The 20,819-nt window shown below is 39.4% G+C and overlaps 1 protein-coding gene across 2 annotated transcripts in view; it reads right to left on the minus strand.

Annotated features, from left to right (window-relative positions):
* Positions 1–1,245: 1,245 nt before the first annotated feature.
* Positions 1,246–20,819, minus strand: part of nova1 (NOVA alternative splicing regulator 1) — a 32,952-nt gene continuing 13,378 nt past the window's right edge. For both annotated transcript variants that reach the window (XM_049591549.1, XM_049591550.1), the window contains exons 3-4: positions 7,120–7,286; positions 1,246–6,749 (exon numbers count right to left, since the gene is read on the minus strand). In XM_049591549.1, the coding sequence (XP_049447506.1) occupies positions 5,730–6,749; positions 7,120–7,286 (1,187 nt within the window). In that variant the 3' untranslated portion in view covers positions 1,246–5,729. The remainder of the gene's footprint in view (positions 6,750–7,119; positions 7,287–20,819) is intronic.

The following is a 20,819-nucleotide window of genomic DNA, read 5'->3' on the forward strand; positions in this document are numbered from 1 at the left end:
TAAAGAGAGGAGCAAGCAGTCTTAGCCAGTTTGTAGTGTTTAAAATCAGTCCTAGCCTTCTTGTAAAAGGGCTCCGTGGGGGCGGATGAACGTCCAGGACACATTTGGAGTGAAATTAAAAACAAACATAACTTTTGGAATGATACCATAATTCGTTTGGCATTCAGATGTGAAGCAGTAAATGCAACGACAGGGGTCTGTGACAAAATAAGGAGAGAAATATCACTCTTTTAACTAGGCCTTTACTACTCAAAGTCTAATAGGTTTCCTCTGTGATTATTATCATGTTGAGGTGGCAGAGGCAATCTTCATTTTGCTGGTGCCGATTATGTCTCTCAGATCTGACTGTTATATCAGCCAGACTTTGAGCTTGCATCCCTCAGTACCTTCAGCCCAGTGTTTCAATTCTAATTTGCTGGATAAATGAAAACCGATTTTAAATTGTAATTTAAAGCAAAAGAGGATGCAAAAGGACAAAAGTGTACAGATCCCTCCTGGTCCAGTGATTGACATAAACCTCTGCTGAAGGGAATGTGAAGGAGAGGCCTTCCAGTGAGGAAAGAGGTGCTACTTTTCTATTTTGTCTGAGACTCCAGCCCTTTCCATCATTCATGAGACCCAACAGGATCAGGGAATAAATAAATAAAAGTAACATCAGAGCAACAAAGAATAGCAAATAAAAAATTTGAAATGAACTGTTGAAACTTCATTTCACACCCAATATGACCCACTGATCAGTAAAGTGCATTTATGCAACACCAAACAAACAAGATAATGTTGACAGCGAATCGGAAGTTGTGTTAAAACATAATGTGGTTCATGACTATGGCCGTGTGAGGCCTACCTGACTATAGCTGAAATCTGTTATTGACATAGATATTAACTCTACATGTATTTGACATTCCTGCCCTGAATTTACATTAAAGACTGATAACATTCGACAGAAATTTAAAAAAAGAGTAAATGGGTACATTCATAGATTAGATCTGGGCTTTCAAGCTGTGACGTAAAAAAAATAAATCTAAAAACATCATGGGACAGGTTATATGAGGTTCAACCTGTTTGTAAAAGAAATGCATGTCAGATATCCTAACAAAGCAAAACACAAGGAGCCAATGCACTGAATAACATTTTCACGTTTGCTTGTTTCACATTTTTAATACTCCTCACTGTACCTAAAACTCAAAATATCTTCTATGATGATGCGTAGAGACATGAACTTGATTAATGAGAATTTGATCTGAGGTTTGTGTGTGTGTGTGTGTGTGTGTGTGTGTGTGTGTGTGTGTGTGTGTGTGTCTTTTTTTCGGGCCAACATGACAATAATGAGCTCCCTCCTAACTCACAACATAAAAAAACAACTTTTTCAACATGAGGCGAGTAAACTTAAGTGCTTTACATTTGACTGCATGCAGCGTTATGTCTTTGAATGTTGCGAGACACCTCGCAAATTTTTGTAATTTTTTTTCCTCCATAATTTACTTTGATACCATGCAATAGAAGACGTGCAAAAAGATAACACCTAACTCCACAAACACATTTTTGATTGTTAATGGTATGTTATGAATGCTTATAACATGTTATGCTTAGTCCATGCTGGCCTATAGAGACATTTGTGAGACAGCAGTACTTAAGCCACAGGTCAAACAAACACACAAGGGATGCATGGAGTGTAAAACAACATGGATCCATAAAAATCACAATCTTTAACTCTTACTCTATGTACCTATGGGATAAAACAATGCACAAAAAGTTCTTTGTCCTTTGTTTTCTTAAGTAATGTATTTGATTATCTTTTCTTAACTTAAAAGACAGTGTTTGATTGGCACTTGATCAGCACTTCTAAACAAGTTATTGATATCTAACATTTGATCGCACATCTACAATTTCAGAAGCTGCGGAGGTCTAGTTTGGCACAGGTTGTACTATGGAGTCTATTATTACTTTTACTATCTTACCAATACTGTATAGTATTCTATACACCTCGTTTATGCTCCAGCCTTTTAGAGCATGTTTCTAATCAACAGACCAGACATCTTTTCAACTAAAATATTTTGTATAGTTTACTTATCAAATAGCAGCATTTTCATAACTTACAAAAAGTACATGTAAACCTATTCATTCAAAATCTTAGTAATTTCAAAGGTTCATACAACAGACATAAAACACAAAACAGGACAACATGCTACTATATTGCTTCCAATATTCTTTACATTTTCTTACTGTCAAACTAAATCATCAATGACAGAAATATGGACACCACCGGCTGATGATGAGTCATCATAATGCACAAACAAATCGCGAAGCTAATCTTAATCAGGCTTAGTTGGCACTCTCATCATCCACACAAATATAACATAGTTCACATTGTATCGACAACGCTGGACTGCATTTGGACTACAAACTAGAATAGCTACAATAAAGTACATATAGATCATATGACATGACATATTGTATTCCACAGAAATGAATTCTAGTCATTTTCAGATAAGAGGATATGCATAAAGGATGTCATTGTTTCGGCTTGAGGTCACAAACAAGTTCCCACCTTACTCACTATCTTATGCATTCTGTCCTACCTATGCTTTGTTTACAAGCTGAAATTGAGCTCAGTTTGTTCAGCTGACGTATGAATATCTATTCAACCAAGATCTGCCTTCTTTTGGAAGAAAAAAACAACACTTTCTCTTCCCTTAAAAGGCCATAGTTCACGGTCGAAACTTTTCTAAATCCTGCTGTTTCTTCTTATAGAGGGAATTTGATACTTTGAGCTAACGTTGCTGGTTGGTCTTGTGGGTGTCACAGTTTTGGAGGCAGGTGTTTTCTGTGCATTTTAGCCTTGTGAGCTCTACGGCCTGGGAAAATATTTTCATACCCTTATGACCTATAGTGCATAACTCCCACCACCAGCACACCCAACACACCACCCATGAGAAGACAAGACAGGAGGAAGGAGAAAGAGGGGGAGAGCACAGTGTAGGAAGAAGCACATACAGGGATTAGGACACAGGAGGAATCTCAGAATGGTGAGAAACAGCAACATGCAGGGGAATCAAATGTTGAGAGAAAGAGGAAAGTTAATGAGGGGCAGAGAGAAATAGTAGCCTATTTGGCACAATGTAATGATCAGAGAGCTCTCTGCAGTCAAGCAGTCCAGTTGCATTGATAAAACATCCCCTTGTTTTGTGCTTGTATCTTATTATTTATTATATGCTAAAATCTTGGGCAGTAAAAAGTTATCTTTATGTTATGATTTTATTAGTGGCCAGATTGTAGTTATGGATGACTGTGAAGCCTTCCAGACACATAGTGAAAGGAGAGATTTCAGTTAGGAAGAAAGGCTCACTGTTGCAATTTCCACACATAATGTTCAGACACAAAGAGTTGTTTAAAACACTTTCATATCCATTTACTTTCAAACATGAATTATGAAAATGAAAAGGCTGTTCATTGTATTTCCCCTCAAAAACAGGAGTGGTTCTGATTTTCTTGGACACTACTCAGCACCAACCCTCACAGCCGTGTATTCAGGAAGCTGATCATAGAGCTTGGGTTGATGGGGACAATTGAAAGATGTCTTTAGAGTGGGGACGTGGACAAAATAGGACTGGAGAATACAGTGCAGGAAAGTGCAGTGGGAATAATTTGTGGTTGGCTAATCAGAAAACGCCTGCTAATTTAAGTGCAGTGCAATGGTACTGGTAAACAGAAACATCACAAGACGCTGGAGTATAAATGTTCTTGTGGATATATCCCTTCTCTCAGTATTTGTATGTCTTGTTTATGTGACATAGATGTTCACATTAAAATATACTCACATCCCAGCAGGGACAGACATGCTTTACATTGTGTTCTTTATGTCTCACAGTGCAGTCTTCAGAGACCCAGTGTACGCAGGATGAACACCATGGATAGCAGCACAGAAGGAAGCCAAGGTAATCTTCAAGTGCTTGGAAATGCTCTAGACAATTAGCCTCCCTGCATTAGACAAACAATTGCCCATAAAAGACAATGATGCCAAAACGTTTCATGATGTTTATTACGTGCTCCACCCGCAGTTAGTGAGCGTTAACGTGTTTTGGGAACGATAACAGGCTGCCTGGATGAACTGAAGTATTGTTTGTTTTTTGTCTTGATGCAAATTGGGAAGGATGGCTCACAGAAAAAAGAGAGTCCAAACCTTCTTTTCAAGTGTTTTTATTCTATTTCCCTTTCATTGGTGTGTGTCTCTTGACTATTTGGTACCCTTAATGTAAAGGCAATAGTTTTTTTGTTCACAGATATTGGTTCATACAGCTTTTCTTATCAAAATGCTTTTGAAGTGCTTTGTTCCCTTTGCCAACTGAACTGGTTAGACATTGCTTTAAGGTAGTCTGAGCTTTAAGTTAATTCTTGGGAGTTACAAAGGTGTGACTAAGGCAAACATAATGTCAGGTAATATCTCGAGTATGGCCAATTTTTAGTAAAAAACAAACAAACAAACAAAAAAACAAAAGACCAGCTTTGGGAGAGAGGATGGACTTGGAATATTAAGACTGGATTGTTTTCCATCATGAAAGGCTGAAATCAATCCTTTTTCATTAGGTGAGAGGCTGGGGCAGATCCAATGGGCTACTAATGGCTGGACGACATATCAGCTTTTTTTTTAGATCAAGACAACAGTCGCCAGAGAGATTCTGATTTCATGGTAAAGATACAGTATAAACCTAGTCCTATAGCACCAAGAAAGGGTTAAACGACATATTTCTGTGTTTGTAGCTGTGACTGAATATGCAAATATATTTCAGTGTTTGTGGGAGCATTATATGTGTGTTCATGTAAAATATATTCATACATTCCTGTGTGTCTCCTCTATCCTCTCACATTGATTATTTAACCCCTGAACTATACTTGCAGACAGCAACAGTGAAGTTCAGACTGGGTTTGAGTTATACATTTCTTTCACTGCAACACAATATTTGATCCCTGTAAATAAAAAATAGCAATAGGCTAATATTGTTTTTACATTCAGATCAACCTGCATTCACAGGTTTAAATAATCTATTTGTGTTTAAATGAGACCATGTCAATAAATAAAGGATGAAAAGATAAAATACCCAAATTTAGAAACTTCAATTATGATATGAGCCAGAATTCAACATATATCAACATAGATATGATTTCCTTAAAGAAATTATACTCAGATTGCTTCCCCATAGACTGAGATGACCAGGTGCTTGTCATAAAACCTCTCCCCTGTTAACAATGCCTTCTGCATTATATACAAAGAGCAAGGTTTGTAAAACAGCTCTATCAGCTGGCTGGAACTTCATCTGACACACTCAACTCACCGGGAGCTGAGGTTTGCAACTGAAATTAAAACCAACAAAACCCAACAGAAAAAAAAAGGAAAACAGCTATGAGGTTTTGGAGGAGGGTGAAACCCTGTGGCCTCACCCTTGAATCTGCAGCTTGGCAGTGGACCAGTTCAGCTTACTCTGATCACCATCGTCAAAAGGACTCGACACAAACTTTTAAAAAACATCAGGACGTCAGCCCTAAAAACACATTCACATATCACACACACTTATCTTGGTTGTCTCCCCCACCTCCTCCTTTGTGATTCTTTCATTTGATACTGAAATATTGAACAGATATTTGGACGTTTCTTTTTTTCTATTCATTGTGACCCTCACAATTCCCTTCTATCTCTGTCTTCATCCTTTCCTTCTTTCCTCTTCTTTTTCCTTTTAGCCCACCTTTTGTGGGTTGGTAGCACGCACGCCCTGCTCGTAAGTGATCCGCTGGCTGATCAGATACTGTGCTGCTTGCGTAGCGGCTGGCGACCCTGTTATGGTAACTTTACGGTTCCGAGTACCAGGAATGAACTCTCCCTTTTTAGAGATCTGGATGCGGGCTCCTGTTAGCTCCTGGTACTCTACCAGCGTTTTCCCTCCTTTCCCCAATATGGCACCAACCAGATTCTCGGGCACAGCAATCTCAACAACGTCCTTGGCCCCATCTGCAAGCTTCTCTGTCGCCAATAGGGAAGAGGCCATCAGAGGGGATGAAGCATTTAGGTAACCATTGGAAGCCCCTGTAGCAGCAGCTAGAGAACCCAGCGAGAACCCCCCAAGGCCTGTAGCAGGGTGGCCAGCACTGCCGGAGGCATCACTAGCATAGGAGGCCAGTAGGTTAGCTGCAGCAGCAGCAGCTGGGTTAGCACTAGCTGCTACAGCAGCAAGGACCCCAGAAGCAGCTGCAGGGTTGAGGCCCAGACCTAGGGTGTTAGTGTTGTAGCCATAGCTGGCAAGCGTGTTGAGGGCTGAGGTGATGGCCAGCAGATCATTGCCAGAGAAACTGGACATGGCGGCAGGGAAGGCGCCCATTCCTGTCAAGCCAGCCTGGCCTAGAAGGCTGGAGGCAGTGGCAGCTGCTGCGGCTGCATTGGGCAGCACCTCGGCTGTATTAGCGTAGGGGGAGCCAGTGGGGTTGGAGTTGGCCACTGGCCCCGAGACGTTGGAATAGCTGATGTTGAGGCAGCTGCTGCTCTGAGGGTCCTCCTGGATCTTCTGTACTATGATCTCCACAGCCTTACGGTTCTGTTCAGGCTCCCCACTGATGGTAACTACCCGCTCCTGCAGGTTGATGCCCTCTGGCTTCTGGGAGAGCTGCACCCAAGCCCCTGACTGCTCCATTACGGCTTTCACTGTGGCTCCGCCCTTGCCAATAATCAGCCCAGCTGTGCTATTGGGCACGATCAATTTGGCCTGTAGAGATATACAAAAATTGAAGAAGCAATACAAGATAACAAGGAAAAGATTCAACAGCAGACATGATTTACAGAAGGAGGGATATCTCTCACTGAGTCAGAGTACTATACCAGCCCCCACTTTACTCAGCAATTTGTTAATCCCAGGGGTTTAGGCTGCAGCTGCCACCCGGCTCTGTCTAGCTATGAAAGACTGTAGGTAAAAATAACCACATACCCTCACATTTTCCTGACCCTACCAGACTGGGTCATGGCCCAGAGAACAAGTCAGACTGGTGACTAATAAACAAGGTGTCCTGGAAGTGAACTGTTCCCCCCACATAGTGATCACACATCCTCATGACCTTATTGACTGTAAAGTGTCTCACCTGTTTGACACGGTCGGGGTTGACAGTGGTCTGTGGCTGCAATATGCTGACTGGTTCGGGTTTCTGGGCGCTCTGGGGCATCTCGCGGACTTTCTCCGCTATGAAGTTGTGGACACCATTGAGGGCTTCGACTGTACCCTGTATCAGACAGACACGTTCTGTTGTTCCTGTGATGAGAAAGGAGGAAGAGGACAAAAACCAGTGATCGGTTACTGTAATATGCTCTGAGAGGGTTCTTGGCGAGCAGATTTGAGGGATTTGCTGAGGGTTGGACAATCTACATTTATATTAAGATGTCTTGGCAATGAAAAATGTTCCTTGACATTTCACAAAGGGACCCAATTACCAAGCTATTCCTCGCTTCCTCCATTTACACAATCAACAGAGAAACAGCTGAAAGAAAGAGCCGTGCTTGGTTAGCGAGCCACATGGGGGGAGAAGGATTCCTCTTCAATGATGTAACTCTTTCAGGGTTGTAATACGGAGCCCGTCCTTGCTTTGCAGCTCTAATAGACTAAACACACGCTTGTTCCTCCTCTAGGCTCCTTTCTACACCCACATTGACGACCCAACTGGCATTCCGTTGCCATGGTAAAGGGGCCGAGCCGTGGAAACAGGTGATGCAACAGCGAGTCCTTTATACTTGCTTGCATGATTTTTAAAACACTCTCCCTTTTGTATCAGCCTTCCTGCCTTGCTCTCTTAAACATTTTACTGCTTGTTGGTTGAAATGAAGAGGAAATGTCTCTCAATTTTCTTAGATGACTTAACAGATGGCATAAATCTCAATAAGGCAAAGATTTCAGTCAGAGGAAAGTATCACATTTTCTCCATTAATTGGAAAAAAAAATGTAACTGGGAGGACTAACTGATATGGTGATCCTGTGTCTAAGAGGCACCACTCTACCTCATCACTGACATTTCCATTTCTAATTCAACTGACTAACAAATTATATGACTGGCCAACACACAAATCTGTTCTCCTAGCCATTTATTAGAACTCAGGAAATGCTACAATTAATCCAGGGAAATTAGTCAAAGTCAGACCTGATTGGCTTCATGTCATAAACATGACTAATAATAGATCTGAAAAACCAATAGGTCAGTTCAGGCATAGCAGGAAAAGCAGTAGTAATCTCCAATTGGGCAAAATGGGGGAACGGGCACTTGACCTGTAACTGACCTTAGGGAGCCATCACACCGAGATGAAACGCTAGAAATGCGACGCCAGTAAAACCATTGTTTTCCTATGATACGGCACGTCTGACCGGCATTCAAGTGTCTTTATAGACGGCGGTTTTTGCGGCGTTTTTTTAGACGCGCGTTTTTGTAGATGCACGTTTTTAGATGCGGGTAGTTGCTGGAAGGTTAAAATATTTTCAACTTTTTGAGCGTCAGACGCCAGTAGCTAGCGCATATTGAATAAGCGCTTCCAGCATTTCAAGCGTCTTTGAAGCGTCCACGTCTCTAGCGTCTCATTTCTGTGTGATCACCCTCTTACTGCCATAGTTTCATTGATAATAGACATAAGCAAGAAGAGCATTAAACCCTATTCTAATATAAATTGACCAAAATAAACCAAAATGGAAATCCTGCTGAAAAACAAACAACAGCAGGCTATAAATGAAATGTTTTACAGTTTTGAGCAGATGTACAGTTTGCGCTTCTTGCTGTGCTGCACCTGCCTGTCATTCCTGAAGTGACAAAGTGACAGCCTAAAGCCTAAAGCCTTTAGATTTTTATGGTGACTTTATCTATTCCAGATGCTGCCTTTTGAAATCTCCAAAGAACTAAAAACACTACAATAAACTGAATGGGGGCTGGGATTTCCAGACTTCAGGTATTACTTCTGGGCCTCAAGTATCATGGATTAAGGATTTTTTATATAAATGATGGTCTGATACAGTACGATATCATACGATAGAATACAATACGATATGATATAATATGATATGATATTTGATATTAATTTTGAACATGTAAGAAAACATAAACATACAATCAAGCAGACAGAAAGGAAGTAATATTTACAAATAATGAAACTGTCAATGTATAGTTACTTTGATTTATACATCCAAAAGGAAATGGGAGTCAGTATTAACTTATTAAATCCCACCCCTTCTCCATAAAGTCACTGAGTGAAATGAAACAGACAGCTTCCTTATGCTGATAAATGTATACCTTAGACTTTTCTAAATATGCAGTGTTTACTACCATTTAACTTTGTCACACAAAAATGACCAATGTAAATATATAACATTAATTACCACATATCTATCTTACGAAACATAAACCTGTCTTAGTATATAATAAAAATTAACAATTAGCCATGACTTACAAATATAAACCAGTCTAAATGTACGATATATATATGACCAATTATATTTGCCTTACAAAAATAAATATTAATATCCGTGTATATCTTAATCAACTTCACCTGCTAGCTTTATATATTTAAATACATGAATATATACAATCTAAACATACATAATTCTTCAGTGTATATATATGTGTACACCCACATACCCATATGATAATATTTGATAATTGTTTGACTGGTTTGATAATGTAAGGGGCCTCTGTCTAATGCCACTTAAGGCACAACCCTTCTTGGATGTTTCCCTAAAATATACTGAAATGGGGGAATTGAGTAACCCTAAAAATCTGGAGAGCTAACTATACAAATCTTATCAGTGGCCATTGTAGGTTATCTTGGGGATTTTACACCAGCACAAATAGATGCAGGCTTTAAAATGTGGTCTGAATATGGAAAGAGATATTTGCATGAAATTCTTTACAATGGGGAGCTAAGGTCATTTGAACAAGTAAGACAAGAGTTCACATTCCTAAGATATTCACAACTGAGACATTTTCTTACAACACATAAGGAATGGGAAAATGTGATAAAGCCTACTCCAACAGAAAGGTACAGCACTTAAACAGTGTCTGTATAAACAGTACAGTTGACAGGACGGGATCATGGGTGGGACAGAGGACATTTTGATAACGTGTTATGAGTGTGACTGACCAGGGAGATTTAAAAAGCAGTAAGTAGGAGTTGGTGGCTAACTCAAAGAAGAACAGCAGCTGAAAATGTCCTCAAATTGTGAAAACAATGAGATTCAGGAGCTTCAGGAGGATGAGATCAGCTGCCATATAACAGAGATGACAAATGATTGTTACTGCCATGTTATGCAGTTGTTGGATGGATAAAACAAACTCTAGACTTTCACCCATATGAAAACAAAAGTCAATTGAGATATTTTAATAACAGTTAGTATGCTAGTATGTCAATCAATCAATCAATTTTATTTATAAAGCCCAATATCACAAATCACAATTTGCCTCACAGGGCTTTACAGCACACGACATCCCTCTGTCCTTATGACCCTCACAGCGGATAAGGAAAAACTCCCCCAAAAAAACCCTTTAACGGTGGAAAAAATGGTAGAAACCTCAGGAAGAGCAACTGAGGAGGGATCCTTCTTCCAGGACGGTCAGACGTGCAATAGATTACGTACAGAACAGATCAACATAATAAATTAACAGTAATCTGTATGACACAATGAGACAGAGACAGAGACAGAGATGCAGGACAGACGGTAATGACAGTACCTTACAACAACATTAATGAAGGTAATGCTATGATAATTATAATTACAGCTATTGTGGTACAATATGTTGAAAGCATATATATTAATATATGATAGTATACATATGTGACAATAATCATATGTGTATAATAACAGAGAGAGAAAGAGAGAGAGAGAGAGAGAGAGAGAGAGAGAGAAGGAGAGAAGGGCCTCAGTGAATCATAGGAGGTCCCCCAGCAGACTAGGCCTAAGTCAGCCTAACTAAGGGCTGGTACAAGGCAAGCCTGAGCCAGCCCTAACTATAAGCTTTATCAAAGAGGAAAGTCTTAAGTCTAGTCTTAAATGTGGAGACGGTGTCTGCCTCCCGGACCGTAACAGGAAGATGATTCCACAGGAGAGGAGCCTGACAGCTGAAGGCTCTGGCTCCTGATCTACTTTTGGTAACTTTAGGGACCACGGGTAACCCTGCATTCTCCAAGCGCAGTGTTCTGGTGGGATATTATGGCACTATGAGCATACTATGCTACTAACATATTTCATGTGACATATGTCATATGTTATAATACGTTGGTGAGAAACATACTTATTTTAAGTCAAACCATGATGTTTTCTTCTCAACCTAACCATATGTTTTTGTTGTCTGCCCCTAAGGAAATAAACCTAAAAACAAAGTGTTTTGCCTACGTTCTAAGTTTATTTTGGTAAGAGACTGTATGCATTTAACAAGCAGAAACTATACAATTCCTGTGAAAATGGAAGTTCATTTTGAAAAGACACAATGCATGTAACCAGTGTAAACTGGCATGCCATCCCTGTGTGTCAGTTTAAACATGAATCAGACGGCGTTATTTCCCATTGTTTCTACTAATGGTGTCTATGCTGGCGAAATGGTAAAAGGATATCATATCTTGTGTGTGCATATAAAGCCAGGATGAATGAACAGGCACAAAATATAATATATGAAGAGGTTGGAACTAATATGTGTGCAAAATCTAATTACACTGGAGGTGGACATAAAAAAACTGGGGCTTGCAGACAGTGATTTTACCCTCGTCTGACTTACTGGAACTTACTTGGCCTTAACCCAATGCAACAAATTATCTGTTGTCTTTAGTGACGCAACACATCCTTAGAAGACATATTGCCTTGAGCGATCATTGCTTTTTCACTTTTTCTGAATTCATCACTGGTTGATTAGGTCCTTCTTCACTTGGTACAGCAACCTCTTGTTAAAGATCTCTGCATCTAGAAAGGTCTTGATGGTGCTGCTTCCAGATCACTTTATCCTAAGGCAGAAACCATGACATGATTACGACGTTTATCTCAGATGAGACACCATAAAGGGAACATGAAAGTATCCAAATGTTACATTTTTATTCTCAACACTTTTTACTTCCTAAATTACTTGCATCGGCTTTTGTCTTGTGTCTTTCCTTGAGGGTGACAAATTTCATAATAAAAGCCCTGGGCTTTGAGTTGCACTAAGAGTTGGCTCATCCTCTTGTTGGCAGGAGGGGAGAGAAATGTGTCAGTGGCCCTGAAAGCACACATCCCAGCCTTCAGCTCTCCCTAAGAGACCAATGACTCCATCTTGATTCTGAAGTAAGAAAGTTTCAGTACTTGCATCTTGCTGCCTGAGCTATTCTGTGATGAGCACCTCTGCCTCAGCTTGTCCAAATCCTTTGTCTGATTCATTCAGACTGTTAGCATGCCACACATAAAGTATCACCCATAATTACTGTCATCACATCAGCAGATTTTTAAAGTAATTATTCACACTACAAAATGAGCTGGAATGTTTTTGTTGGAAATCAGTGCTAAATATATTGATCATGTCACGTTGTTGCCATATGGCACGCTTTTCTAAAATGCAAACACTGATTTTAAATGTGCGGAACTCTTGGGACATGCTATTTATATCCAGTCAATCAGAAACAGTCTCCTGGACAACTTTTACATTACATGACTCCATGACCACAAGTTCACAACAGCTGAACAGACACTGTTGCTGTCTTTGAAAAAAAAAAAAAAAACAGTAAACACAGCATGCTCATCATAGAGTCTTTCCAGCAGTTAGAACAGAGAAGTAATCCATTAAAATGCTGATTGTCATGCACCTGGGCCTGATACTCTGCAAGACAGTCAAATGATACTTTTTTACCACTAACCTGTAAATGTAGACAGAAACAGGATACTTTGGAATTTTGGAATTCTTTTTACAATCAGTATCATTTAGGACTGCGGTAATATGCAGTAGGATCTGATGTCTGTGTCATATTCAAATATTTTTACCTTATATTTTACTTTTCCTGATACAAAATCCAGAAGTTACATATGATCTTTAGTCAAACACTGTCATTTTAGGGGTGTTAACTGACAGTGTTAGGAGGGTTACATTTAAAAGATATTCCACTACAGATTACTAAATATGTAATCTAAAATGTAATTGGTAGCATATTCCATTAGATTACTCAAATTAAGTGATGTATTCTAAATACTGTGGATTACTTTTGAAATATTTCAAAATCGTCACGCTGAGCTCATTTTTCTGGGTCTTTCATTCTCATGTCAAAAACATATGACAGCGTCCTGGCTGTGCATGTCCTCTGACACTGTCATGTGGCAGATGCACTGCACACACTTAAAAAAATCTATTCATGGGAAATTCATGCCTTATATGAATTTTGCACTGTGTCCTAACAGCAAGCGAGCGGCAATCTCTGTCCACACAAAATCTGTGTGAAAATGTGCAATTCTGTTGCATCATGTAAACAAACAATGTAGCTATCAGCTGTAAACATAACTGGAGGTGTAACCTCTTAAAAGATGGGCCATTACTTTCTCTCTACGTTTCAATTCAATCAGTTTCAATCAATTTTATCTATAAAGCCCAATATCACAAATAACAATTTGCCTCAGAAGGCTTAACAGCATCCCTCTGTCCTTTGGACCCTCACAGCAACTCCCCCCAAAAAAACCTTTAACGGGGAAAGGGTGCTTTTTAATCAGAAAATACATGTTTTATATTGTGATATTCTCTAGCAATGACAAAAAAAAATACACCCAAATGCAAGTAGGCTGTTATTACTGATGGTCATTACAAGAAACTTTTTGCTTCCTAGTGAGCCCCCTCCAGCCAGCTGCCATCTTATTTAGGTTTTTGCAGTGAAATGAGAGGTGTCATATAGAGAATTCATCATTTCAACTTCATGTATCAGCTGTTTTTCTTCCACTGCAGAGCTTTCAAAGCTAGTGACAGGAATTAATAGAAACAGCTTGTCCGACAAAAGTTTAAAACCGTAGTGCTGCATCACTCGAAGCAAGTTAGGACAGTCCAATAGAAAACAATACAATCAAACTCATGCTCGCTCACGTCATTTTCATTTAGGATACAGTGTTAGAACAAATACAACAAAATTTAATAAAGTATTATTTTCAAGTAATCTATGTTTGAAGACAGTAACTGTATTCAGAATACAACCAATTTGAATTGTAACAGACAGTTAACAGTTACTCATACTTTGGATTGTACATACATAATTTAGTTCACTGTATTCTGTCACTCTCCAATCCAATACAAAAATAAGGCTGGAGGTATCCTAAACTTCTGTTATTATGTGTCAACAAATGTCATGATAAGACCAGAACCTACAATGCATTGGTCCACTGCTCACTGCTTACCTCTGCCTGTCAGTGGCTCTCAGAAGCCCACTAGTTCCTACTTAATCTTTAAAAACAGGTGACATATATAGTTTAGTTATGATAGTATACCTATTTAAAAAATAGTAATCTGTCTGTAATAGTAAAGAAATAATCTGTCATTTCTTAAAACAGCTGGTCATTGTAGTTTTTAGCACACATTACTCAAACCAACACTTTCTCACTCCGACCTTGTCACATATTGATGTTTGGTCATGGACTTTCCACGTCAAGATACGATGTGCAAGATACCGTGGGTGTTTTGGTTATTAACGTTTTGGGATGCCGTGTCAACCTCAGCCTTTTACGTGCATTGTCTCCTCCTCACAAAATACACTTCCGTTTTCACGTGAAATGTACAGTTTGTATACAGTCTCTTTCATAAATACACTATGTTGGTACAACACCGCAAACTGACATTTTTTTCTCTCAGCAACAAACACACATGGTTACCCTTTGCCTACACATGCACATAGTTGGGTTTAGGCAACAAAAGCACTTGGAAGCAAACACGGGCTTCCCGAGTGAAAGTCACTAGTTGTTGAACCCATCCACCACCCCTCCCTCCAGCCATACTCGGACCTTCGGCGCCCTAACTTAAGTTGTTGTCCCGCCATGTTCACCCCTGATGCTGCCAGGCAGCAACTGGCCACATATCATGCCAATGTGAAAAGACAGCTTTTTTCTTCAATGTCTAAAGCTGGAAGTCACTGACCAAATGCTGGCTTTCGACTTCAGAATGAGACCAGGTTGCTCAAACAGGAGAGATTTGCTTTTGTTGGGGACTATTTACTGTAGTAGATTTATACACATTTGGTGCTTTCATGAGTATCTGGGGCAGCAGGTCAGTGTATGTAGGATTGAGTAAAAATAAACTACACTGCGTGTGTTCGTGGTATGGCACATGCCACCCAGTGCAACAGTGTGGCTCACTGATGTGTTTTTAATAGTATTTGGACAACAATGCAGCTCTGTGGCACAGAGGAAGAAGGTATACATGCTGATACACACAATACTTGATAGTAGATACAATCACTGTTGGCTTTGGTCTTCTCATGAGATTTATCAACATCAAGAAAATAGAGAATAGGACCAGATCAGACTCTTCCTTTAACAAATATGCATCCAATAAAACAGCAAAACAGACTATAGAGTTGGGAAAGTACAGATCAGAAATACAAATCAAATGGTAGAGAAGCTTGTGCTGAAAAACAACAAGTGGTCATGTGACTCTGTAAACCAATTTCATGTGCAGACCTCTTGCTGCGTAGTGAAGGAGGCTGTGCAATCATTTCAGCAACTTCAGCTCCATCCTAATTCTAACTATAACAAATGTCAACATTTGTGGGCTAAAATTGCTAGGTTTTTGATAGTGGTGCTGATGGACGCCATGTACCATGTACATGCTAAAAGAAGGAGGTACACAAATCTAATAAAAAGAGTACCTCCACCTGTGGAGGGTGGTGTGACAGCCCCAGGGACATTTTGTGAAACTATCACAATATGAAACCATTGAATAATCAGTTTTACTAGCTAATGGTTAACTTCTCAAATGTCACATTGAATGTAATGTTAAAAAGTCACGGTTATTGATGCCATGTAGTGCGTGTCTTGTATAATAACCTGTCAGCAAAAAAATGATGAAGCACATCAAGGTATGCCCTATCAAACTAGTACACTGTCATATTAATGATAGTATATCTGATAACATTAGTATTGTATAGAATTGCAACAGTTTGCAGTAATTAAAAGCAAATCAGGCAGTTTTTTTAAGTAATATGATTCATTTGCAGTGTACAGCAAGCATTACTCAATACTCAAGTGACATTAGCAAAAGAAGCCTAAAAAGAAGATGTCTGTCAACACTGTAAGTCTGTTTCATTACAAACGAAGAAAATAGAGGTAGAAAATAATTCTTTTCTACCCACTGACTTCTCATAACTGCCAACTGCCTCACTTGCTTCATTACCTTATTAAACTATTATGTTTGCAAATGGCTAGCAATTTATTAATGTAGGCTATCATCCTAAAACTTGTGACTGCTAAAAAAAAAAGGCTACAATGGCTGCAAATGATGACTAGGTAGTAGCTATGCTAGTTTACACTAGTTTGTCAATGAACTTTTATCACAGGCTAAGCACGACTCCTTGTGACAAGTAAACGTCCAGGCTTCCAGCTGTAAAATTAGTAGTGTTTCCTTTTGATCAACTAACCTTTGCCAATGAAAAGAAAACTGTAGCAGCTGCTGTGTATTAACATATTTGATATTGTGCTTACAGATGGTGCAAACAGAGACTGCTCTTCAGTACAACATTAGCACAATGAAGCAGAAAAGTACTTTAGAATATTACAGTGCAGCAACTGTTTGTGGTGGAAGATGGTCACCACGTGTGGGTTGCACCAACCAAGGTCTTTACTAAGCCTGGTCCTAACAGATAAGTCGGATTTTATTAAGACCAGTCTTTACATCGGACTTTAAGTTGGTTGCACCAACCAAACTTAAACCTAGTCTTGAGTATGCCTTGTATTAGTGATGCATGCTCATGTGAATGCTCAGCAAATATGGCTATAGACTAGGGGCAGGGATCACCAGAGGATCCACAATACAATATTATCATGATACTTAAGTCATGATACAAAATTATTGTGATTTTAAATATGTTGCGATATGCTGAGTATTGCAATAAAATATATTAAGATATATTGCATTTTATTACTTTTTTCACCTGTAAATTATGCCCCCAAAGGAAAACTTTGTTAACATCTGTTTTGTGTAACGAGATAAAGTTTTCAGTCTGTTCATCTCACCCTTTGCCATTTTTTTTTTCACAGCAAAATGTACTCAGTGGACTCAAAAAGTAATTTATTATAGTAGGCTACTTAAAGTTTAATTAGTATTTGTACTATCAATAATTTATATAATAAAAAATCCAATACTCAGCACTGCGCGACGATACGATATTGCCACACAAAAATATCTTGATACTATGCTGCAATAAACACTGTGGCCTGACCTATTTGGCATTTCTGCTGAGCTTATTTTATGTGCTATTTTGTTTTGCTAGTGTCTTTGATAAACCAAATCTACTGGCACGGAGGCTGAGCAATGTACTGCTGTGGACAGGCCTGCACAAAACATATTTTAGCCAACTCAGAGTTTATGTAAGCGTACGCTATATTTGAATATTTGCTTTGCTTTACCTTACACATTAACTGATTGAGGCAGCCAGTGTTGTGCTAAGTAAAATGACATGAAATGTTTTTGTCTATGGAGTCTGGTGGCTTGGATTTAATGGCTTCAGTTCCCTGGCAGAGTAGGCTGTCTGATGACAAGGTAAAGCTGAGAAAATATTCAAAATACAGTGTACACAAAATTTTCTTTGTTGGCCTTTTTAGATGACTTAAAACAAATTAACTGAAGTCGTGTCAGCTCAGCGCTGTTTGATTTCATGAACGAGATAAAAGGATTGTCTCGGAAGTTGTTATAAATTAACATTGTGATTTGGTCTATTGCGAAGCAGCACATGAGTTGCTAAGATACACTGTTGACATTCTCCTGCTGTCTTGCTAATGTGTAGCTAATGGTTCTACCATTTGCAGAAATGTTATTATGGAGGCTCACAGGGCAGGAATTTCACGAGGGCCACGGCTCTTGTGCCCTCCTCATTTGGCCCTGTGCCCTTGAAAAAAATATCTGCCCTAAGGCCACAGTGGCCTTGATGCCCCGCCCGCACTGCCCCAGGTGATTTTGCCTCTTTCCTGTCAACACGGCTTTGACACCTGCGTCTACTGAGAAAAAGAATGCGATGACATTCTGGACTTTTATTGAGCAACATCAGATGAGACGATGCGTACATCACCAGTGGAGGGTTTGTTTGAGCCTGGCATGAAGCGCTCAGACGGGCTGTAACGACAGTTTGACACCAATCTATCACCGGCCAACCAGGAGACTTCATCGAACGCCCGGGCAGGGATCGGTACCAAGACCCGGTATTAAACAACCCAAGGCAAGTTTAATCAACACAGTAATAATACTGTGACACTTTTTAAAGTTTCGGTTTCATGAAGCCTATCATCATTGTGCAGCGGTGGGGCCGCGGTGCAGATGAAAGGAATATAGCTTCAAGATGACTCTAGTTAACGACAACTACACTTGTTACTGTGAGTAAGTGCAATAAAACCTCTGCCAGCCAAGCCAATACTTTATCAGGACATGTGATCAGCATGTAGAAAGCCATATTTCAATCCACTCTGTCCACATTCTCTCATTCACCGCTATTATGATTTATGATCGTGGTTGACACAAGCACATCGCGCTCGCGGTGCTAATAGCGAAGTGTTATAGACTTAAAACTAAAATGAAAGCTGTCTGTATGTAGGCTAACACTTTATCTGAACATGTACCTGAGGCAGCTGACCTGCAGGAAGTGAGTGTCCTCAGTAGAGGAGGGACAGAGAGCAGGATGAATGACTGATACTGATGTTTGTCTTCATGCTGAGATAACGTGACTTTCTTCACTCAGTATTGTGATGTCAGGAGGAATATTTATATTCCAGTGAGATATTATTGGGTTTTAAATAGTGACTCTGTTGTTGTAAACATGACTGTTGCTGCCATGGACTGTATAAAACTATATCCTGTGTAACTGACCTGTAAGGAAAGCATCAGGAGGTGAGGTGTGTGCATGTGTGTGTGTGTGGAGGAGAGGGGAGAGGGAGATGCTGGTAGAGAGATAGTGTGTGTTGTTACATACTGTTAATGTCACTTATTATGCTTCTGTGCATTGATAGCTCTTTTTTAGTCTGTTTCTGTCTGCATCATGTTGAGGAGGGCCATGCATGTGTACATATAAATATATATGTATGCAAACAAAAAAAAAAAAAAAAAAAAAAAGTGGATTGGTTGCTCGTTGCTAAAAATGTGGCCCGTTGACATGATCTGGTTTTGAAATGTGGCCCAGTTGAAATAGTAGCCTATTTGAATAACCCTGCTGTAATTTGTTTGTTTGTTAGCTATCTAACAACACATCAAAAATAATTGTAAGCCAGTCTTGTTCAGTGAATCAGTTTATCATGTACACTCAAAAAATATTTAGGCCTAATATTTAAGATTGTTTGCTTATAAATACATAAACCTGGTTGTTCTATATTTAAAAAAAACATTGGGTTTATTAGTGCTATTAAATAAATCACATTATTACTTATTATACTCATTATTACTTGAGCTTGTTTTATTTATTCATTTCACAGATAGTTATACATCGTTAGTCCTTAAATTCATTATGAACGTGGACTTAAAATCATTGTTTTATTTTATGGCCTTGCTGCCCTGGCTTTTGGCCTTTGTGCCCTCAAAAAAATTGACAACACGAAAGGCCAAGTGGCCTTGCCCCTAAAATGATGAAATTCCAGGCCTGGAGGCTCAGAGAGAGAGAAAATTGACATCAAGATATAAACATTAATAGAAATGTACAGGAGAGGCGTGTCTGTGTTTGATCAAGATGGAGCTCCACAGGTTAACATGGAGGACAGAGAAAAAAAAAGTCAGTCTTGGCTGTAGTTTGCAACTAAGGGACGGACAGTGTGTTGTTAGCAATGGTATTAAAGAGTAGGGACCACACCAGCGTCCAAACAGACTGAAGTGACATTTGCAGATAAGTTTATATGCTGCAACGTCAAAGGAAACGTCACCCATTTTCAAAATTCGTGTTATCTATTTGGTCTAAGACCATCCAAAAATATTAGTAAAAATAAAAAACTCTCTCCCAAATCCAAAAAAATAGAATGCTAAAAGTCAAACTTGTGATGTCATAGGGTACAATGTCTGAAGCTGCTCCACAGACAATGAATGGGGAAAGATGTTGTAGATGACACTGGGGGCACACTGGGAGAACACTACATAGGATAACACACATTGGGGTATAAAAAAGAAAACATTCTGTGGGTCCACAAAATCAGCCTCCCATTCATTGTCTGTGGAGCAGCTCCAGACTTGATACCCTATGACATCACAAGTTTTAGACTAATTACTCTGGTTTCTGGCTTTGAGAGAAGGGTAGCTCATGTTCACAAATGACGATGGTAATAGCATGTTGGAATTCTTAATTTAGATGGTGTTAACCATAAATGTGCTGCTCCTGACCAGCTAACTAGCTAACTATCCAGCTTGGTAACTGACATTAGCAGTGCACTCTTCACTGGTAAACGTTTGTAAGGTCACTTGTTCAACAAGCCGAGGTGAAGGAGTTTGTGTTCATGTTTGTAAGTTAGCTAGATAAAAAGGTGACCTTGGCAGGAAAGCTACAATGGGCTGTTGTTCAAATTGGGTTGTCTGAGGCCCTTGTGTTGTGTATCAGGCTGCTAATTTATAGAAACGGTTGAGATTTTGACTTTATGTCTGCTCCTGAC

This window comes from Epinephelus fuscoguttatus, linkage group LG12 (genome assembly GCF_011397635.1).
Source record: "Epinephelus fuscoguttatus linkage group LG12, E.fuscoguttatus.final_Chr_v1".
Lineage (NCBI taxonomy): Eukaryota > Metazoa > Chordata > Actinopteri > Perciformes > Serranidae > Epinephelus > Epinephelus fuscoguttatus.